The sequence below is a fragment of the Centruroides sculpturatus genome, unplaced genomic scaffold (assembly GCF_000671375.1).
Source record: "Centruroides sculpturatus isolate CEXI.00-Female unplaced genomic scaffold, Cexi_2.0 scaffold81, whole genome shotgun sequence".
Classification (NCBI taxonomy): Eukaryota; Metazoa; Arthropoda; class Arachnida; order Scorpiones; family Buthidae; genus Centruroides; species Centruroides sculpturatus.
The window spans coordinates 869,535-877,163 of record NW_019384371.1 but is presented as its reverse complement, the minus strand read 5'-3'; the positions used below and the strand labels follow the sequence as shown (position 1 = coordinate 877,163).

General features: G+C 29.5%; 1 protein-coding gene across 2 annotated transcripts in view; it reads right to left on the bottom strand.

The window, feature by feature from the left end:
- LOC111614894 (neurobeachin-like) overlaps nt 1–7,629 on the bottom strand; it is a 278,182-nt gene that overhangs the window by 123,387 nt on the left and 147,166 nt on the right. For both annotated transcript variants that reach the window (XM_023356276.1, XM_023356268.1), the window contains one exon: nt 7,321–7,460. In XM_023356276.1, the coding sequence (XP_023212044.1) occupies nt 7,321–7,460 (140 nt within the window). The remainder of the gene's footprint in view (nt 1–7,320; nt 7,461–7,629) is intronic.

Sequence of the window (7,629 nt, the reverse complement as noted above, 5' to 3'; positions counted from 1 at the left end):
TAAATATATATATATATATATATTTCAAAATTTGCTTATAGTATCTTTTTAGTCTTATAGTTTTATTAAACTTTAGTGTTCATACTGTATAATTTTTATGTATTTGTAATATCTTCTTTTTGCATCTTTTTCCTCATACAAATAAATTTTTTGAAAATACCCTGTGCAAAAGAGCACATTTTACAAAACGGGTTTGGAAATTGGTTTCCATGTTAACAATGCATGTCATCATCAAGATTTACATCATGTCAAATTGCACTCTGTTGTCAAAGTGGCAGTACAATCTATATGCATGCTCACTTTCCAAGTTTTAAAATATAGTAATTTTAATGTTTTTGCTTAAAATTGTTATCTATTCTGCAGGAAAACAATCCTGTTACATCCTACATCTGAAAAGTTTTTCAATACTTTCACAAGTACCGTTTTACAAATTTGGTTCTTAGAACTGTTTATTGTTTGTTTATCTATTGTCAATGAGCCAACACTTTAAATTTTAATGTTATTAATTAAAAAGAATTGAGCCTTTTATATTTTTTTAAATAGCAAGTAACCTAACACTAAATTTGCTATCCATAAGATATTAATTGTGTACCATAAATCTTTTAATTCCCATAACTATACTAACTCCCAGATTGTATAACAATCAAAGCTATTCCCAGACTTTATGAACCTTTCACTTTTCACTTGCAATGATACCAAGTCAGCTCGACTTTAAAGCTACATTTACAAATAATGCTTTTTTTTTAAATATGTGTAGGCATAAATCTCACAAATGTTTTTTCTTGTCTTTTAGTTGGACTGTCACAGAGTTTCCAGACAAAGAAAAAGTTAGTATGGTTTTAGTTAACTGGGTTAAGAGAAAAAACAACTTAATAATAACAAAAAGTTAATATGTTTATTGTATTATTATAATGTTTCTGTTTTACATAGAATTCAAACATGTGCTAATGAAGTTGTATCAATTTTGAATGGTTCTCCAAGTGTTCATAAATCAAGAAAAAATTATGGTAAATATAAACAAAAATAATTTAGATAAACTCAACATTCCTATTGTTTTCTAATGGAAAGTATGAAAAGCATTATAGAAACAGATTCATGGTTGAGAATAACAAAAGAAAACTTTAACTTTTTACTGTCTGTGCTGTCGAATTTCTTTGATAATTTTCAAATTTGATTTCTTTATTTACATTTGCTAATATGGAAATTTATACTTTAATGTTAATATTTTGTGTATTGCTACAGGTACTGTATCATTCTTCACTAGGGGGAAAGATGCATGTAATTCCACAACAACTATGTAGTAAAATAATGACAAACAGGTTAGCAGAACTGTACAAATTCTTTTGCCAAAGAAATGAAAGGAAAGCTTTCCATGCACTAAAGATCAAAGATGCAATTATTGGTAAGTAAATTTTTATAAAAAAATTGAAAAAGGTATAAATATATTGAGTTTTTTTTATTAAATACAGTTACTGCTCAAGTCACATTTCCTTCAACAAAAATAGTAAATAAAGAAGATTTACTTAAAAATTGACTGAAAAATGCAAAAAAAAAAATATGCAGAAAATCTACAGGTAGAAATAAATCTACACCTTTTTATTGATTTAAACAAATGACTACTTATGTAAAATTTAAGTAATTTTTTAAGAATGTTATGTTAATAGGTTTAATGAATGTTTATTTTTCATAGGGACAGAAAAGGAGCACTTACTAAATAACAGCCAGCAAGAAAATATATTTCAATATATCAAACATATAGTTTATTCAAATAACAAAGAAATGTATTATTTACATGTATTATATACAGTAAATAAATGATTTATTAAAAGTATAAATATATGTGTGCGCTTGTGTATAAAGATGCATTGAATTCTGCATTGCTTCACAAAATACAATAAAATAGCAAGATGCTGGATTCCAATTTGACTATTTGACTAATTTGACTGGATTCCAATTTGGTAATTTGACTATCTAATTACTGTAATATATAGCTATTGATAAGAGTGCTCCAGGTGTGTAACTACAAGAAATCTATGTGGCTAACACATCAATGTTTTACCTGAAATGTGGAAATGCATGTGTTTTCTATCTAAAATATATGTAATATTTGAAAGTGGAAAAATGACATCAAAAGTGTGTCATATCAACGTGTAAACCACAGGTATTGATACGAGTATTCCACATGCGAAAATACTAGAAATCTATGTGAATAACATGTCACTGTATTACCTGGGATATTGCATATTACCAAACCTAATTTTACTGTAATCCAACCCAACAGAAATGATCAATCTGATTATTTCCCTGTTTCTAATGATAGTGATATTGTCAAGATATAGAGAGTTGTTGTCAGAAAATTTCTTCAATTGCTGTATATTATTTAGAAATATAAGAATATTGGAACAGATAAAATGGACAGGTAAGACTCACCTACAGAAACTTATTTTTGTATATTTTACTCTGAATTAATAAGAGTTAACAAAATTTTATTTTGTGAACAAATATAATTGTTCTACTTAGATTGTTTTGAGTGAATGTCTATTTATTGTATATTCTGCTTAGTATTTTTTAATGTCACTTTTATTACTTTATCTTCTATATATATGTAACTAGTTATAATAAAATTAAAAAATAATAAATAGGTTGATTTTTATAATACTTTTCATTCAGATTAAATTTCTTTTTATTTAAGTAATAATTCTTTATGAAGTAGTGGTTTCTATGGGCATGTAACTAATTTTTGCAGTTGCTTATTTCTTTGAAGGATTGCTGTATGTACAACTCAAGGAGTTAAACATATTTTATTTTCAACTAAACATTTTGAGACACTTCATATCTCATCATCAAAGAGAACAAGACAGTTTCAAACATAGAACAAATGAATACATTTTAATAACTTGTAATAGATTCAAACATAGAGCTCATTTAACTTTTAAAAACTTTGTTTAAAAATAAAATATGTTCTAAATCTTTAAAAACATTAATAAAACATTAACTAAATAACAATGTTGAACAAACACAGTTATGATTAGCATTTAACAAATTCCTATGGATTAATGTTCAAATTATGTGTTCATTGAACTCCTGTTTTTTATGGTGACTGACCATCATCAAGAGCCACATTCATGGATCCAACTCAAACCCTTAGTGCTTCTCATTTAAAATTGGGAGGGTAGTGCTGGTGGTGCTTTAAGGACTACAGTACAGTAAAATGATACTGTAGTCCTTAAAAGCACTATTTTTAAAGCCAGACATGATTATTCTTGCTTCTTCCCATCTAGCTTTTGTTTTTTGTTCATAGTCAGTTCTTCTGCAGACCTATAGTTGACTTTTCTTTTTAAATTTTCTAAATGTTCTTTCACTGTATTACCAATTGGCAGTGTGTGCTCATTTAATCCTCCAGTATTGGCTCAATCTGACTCTTGATCCCGTCACATACAGACTCTCTAATTGTAATCGTATTAATATTGTTTCCTTCAATCTGTGGCCTAAAAGCTTCTCAGTGTCCATTCCTATTACTTTGATAAACCTCATACTTTGTGTTGCCTTACTTCCTTTTGTGATGTTATATTCTTTTTGCACATGCTTAGAGAATCCGGAATTCTATGAAAAAAAACACACAATTTCATCATATCTATCTAGATAACTGTTTTCATCTACTTCCTGATAACTTCTCAGTTTGCAAGTTCTTGATAGTGAAAGCGACACTTTCCCATGACCCTTTGACTCCCCAGCCATGTGCTACCATTTTAATATTGAAACTGACAGCTCAATGAGGCAGCTGTCGCCATTCCTCCTCAACTCAACAAATCTTCATCTATTCCTCAAGGAGTAAAAGTCATCACCAATTTCTACTTTTTAGTCATGTCAGTGCCCAATCCTACTCAATGGGGTATTTCACTTTACCCTCAGTCAACTGTGCCTTCAAAGACAAACTTTCCTGAATGATCCTGATCCAGAAGTTTCCTGAACAAGACAACCTCAAGGCCCTAGTTACCATAGTCACAATGAAATTCTAATTAAGGAGCATTACCTTGTGGACACCATAGACTCCAAATATTAATCGAGTTGAGAACAATTGTGAACTCTCTCTCTTGCAACCACCTCTATTAGATAGGTCAGTTAATCTGATATTACCATATATGTATCATGTAATCTTTTTTGGCTATTAAATGGTTATTTGTTATTAACCCTAGAGTCTGAGTGCACTACTTCCATCGCACTGTCTCACCATCCTCCATCCGGAACCTGATCGCTTACACATGCTGTCACTCGTGTGACCTACTTTCAAAAACAAACAAATTCTCCATTGTGACTTTCATGTTCCAAAGCATGTTGTCCACAGTGTCAGTCCTGATGAGGCATCAAAGAGGTACCAACTCTACGGTCACACTTATCATGCTCCAAAAAAAATTAGATGAAAAACTACAAGCTTTTGAAACTTTTATATCTCATACCTTCATCACAACTTTCTGCAATTGATGAATAAAACTAAAGCTATCCATATTTAATCTGTAGGGATTAACCTGCCACTAGTCAAATCACCAAAACACAATCATCTATTTCTCAAGAACTATGCATCCAGTATTCTAACTTACTAGCACTCTTATTTTGCCATAAACCTAATTTGATAACAAAATAATATTATACTTACCATGCTTAATACTCAACATTCAGCACAGATATGTATGCCAATTAAAACTTATCAGCAGTGATGGCACACACTAGTGGGGCAGGCTATAAGTGCCAATGCTTCCTGTTTGAAAATTAACATTTTCAAAAAGTGATAAACTATAAAATAACAACACATAGGCAAGACATAGGCATACAACTACTGCTCCCATATAGAAGTGTTATTTGACATTTCTATTTTTTGAAATTTCTTGAAAAGTTTAAAATCAAACTTGATGTTTATGAGTAAGTTGTTTTATGATTTTGTTTTAGACTTTTAACAATGAATAAGAAAAATTTCTCATTGTAGAATTTTAGTGGATATAAAAAATAAAGCATCTGTTCTGTACAGTACTCATTTCTATTTCTAACCAGCAGATGACCCCGGCTTTGCTTGGGCAAAAAACAACAACAAAGATTATTAGATTATTTTGTACTTCTAATCCTTCTATTCTAGTAGCCTAGGATGCCTCCTAATGGGCATTCTAGCAACAGCAGTGTCATTCCATGGTATAAATAATAAATTCCTATTACAAATAAAAATAATAATATACTGAATTTCTCATGGCAAAATGCAGTCAAAAATGCAAAAAACTGCATCAAATAATAATATACAGTAGATCCCCCTATAACGCTTAGATACGTTCCACGTTAATCGAATTTTACGTCATAGGAATGATTAAATACATGAGCCAATTGCAGCCCGATAGTTGTGAAGTTTACGGACTAAGGCTGTCTGAGGTTTTCTTCTATAAAATTAACCGATTCTAGACTAATTCCACTCAACATTTCCAAAACACGTATAATTTTTTGGGAATAATCTGTATAAACTATGCTATAAACAAAAAATTATAGGATTACTTACCGAGTGTGTACCGTTCGACTACGCCGTTGCTTAAAGCTGGTTTTCTTCGCGGAACAGCACATGAAATGACGGCCGCGATTTCTGATAACGAATTTTTCGCAGAAAAATAACTTGACCTTTGGAGACATCATTAATATAAATAATTTTTATGGCCGTTGAATAAGAAGTGTTTCTTTCACAAGAAATGTATAAAATTAGTGCTGTATTAGACTTACGGTACCTAATTTACATACTGTGCAGACGATAATAAACTCAACTTACTAGCCTAAAATCTCCGTAGCGTGTTGCCAGGCGGCAGAAAGCATATATATAATTATAATAAAGTTACAATAAATTAAGTTAATATATAATTATATATACAGTACCTAATTTATATATAATTAATATATAATTATATGTACAGTACCTAATTTATACATAATAGTGTACAGACAATAGCAAACTCAATTTAGCCGCTCCGTAGCGTGGCGCAGGGTGGAAGAAAGTAGTTCGGCTGCTCATCCACTATTGGTCCAGATTCTATCAATCTTGTCGCGAAACGAGTCGGCGACGACGTTTTAGGAGCTTCTTTATACAAATGTTGCTACAATTTTTTCACTACATTACAGGAATTTCCGTTATAGGAACGCATGTTATAGGGGGGGGTCGACTGTACTGAATTTATTGTTAATTTAAATAATAGCTATGGGCACACCTAGTGGCCGTTTTTGGCATACTGCAATACACCCAATTTTTCACTTTTATATAGTGGATTTTTGTAGTATGGTATAAAAAAATACATTGAAAAGAGGACAATTTGCCAGTGCAAAAATATTGAAGGGGCATGTCCCTTACAGATCAACACCTATGGTTGGACTCCTTGAAACCTGTTTTAGAATCAATATACTTCAGATAGTATGCTTTCTCCTATACATAATACAGAATGACCAGATGGATTTATGACTTAAGGAAATTTGGCTATTGTTTTCTTAATTTGGTTAGAATTTTTTGACCTAAATTATCCAAAAGACTAGAAATCCTATGCTTCCATGTTATATCCAAAATCTGAACTATCTCAGTTTTAAATAATAAACACTAATGGACTGAGTTGCAACCATTGGTGTGGCTCTTGATAGTGATCATTGATCACTATAAAAAGCATGGGATTCACAGACACATAATTTGAACATAAATCCATAATAATTTATGTTAAAAAGAAATTGATAATTGTAATTTGTTATTTAGTTAATGTTTTATTAATTTTTTTAAAGATTTAAAACATATTTTATTTTAAACAAAGTTTTGAACATTAAATGAGCTCTACGTTTGAATCTATTACAAGTTATTAAAATGTATTCATTTGTTTTATATTTGAAACTGTCTTAAGTGTTCTTTTTGATGATATGCAAAGTGTCTAAAAAAAATTTTAATTAATAAAATACATTTGACTAAGTAGTATAGCAATCCTTCAAAGTACTTAAATCATTTATGTACTTTGTATGATGGAATCAATAATTATAAGAAAAATACAATAGAGATAAAAGATTAATTAATAAAAGACATTAATATTTTATTAATTAAAATTGAAGATAAAAATCTCAATAAATAAATAAATAAAAAGTTCTATTTTATTATTATGCACTTAATATATGAAGATAAGTCCAACGTTTTTGAATAAAGGTACTGTACTTACTCTTTTTAAACAAATTTTAGGCTTATTTATATTTATGGGCTCTTACTAATGTAATAAATTTTAAACTTGCTAATATTAAAAATATGCGACAATTTAAATTAATTTTACTTACTGATGGTGTGGCACTAGCTGAATGAAGATGTGCTAAAATACTTGAATCAGTATCCTCCACAATAATTATCTCATCATCTTGTTCTTTTGTCTCTTGAGATATTGTTAAATTATCACTTTTGGCACAATCTACACTTTCTCCTATATAAAACATATATTAATAATAAAAACAATTTTAAACTCCGAAATTAATTACAATAACATTAAAATAATTAAGAAGTTTAAATACTTATTTAAAGTTCTAACACTTGAAGGAAAAGCATTAGAACTTTAAATAAATATTTCAAATTTCAAATAATAAAGTTACAAT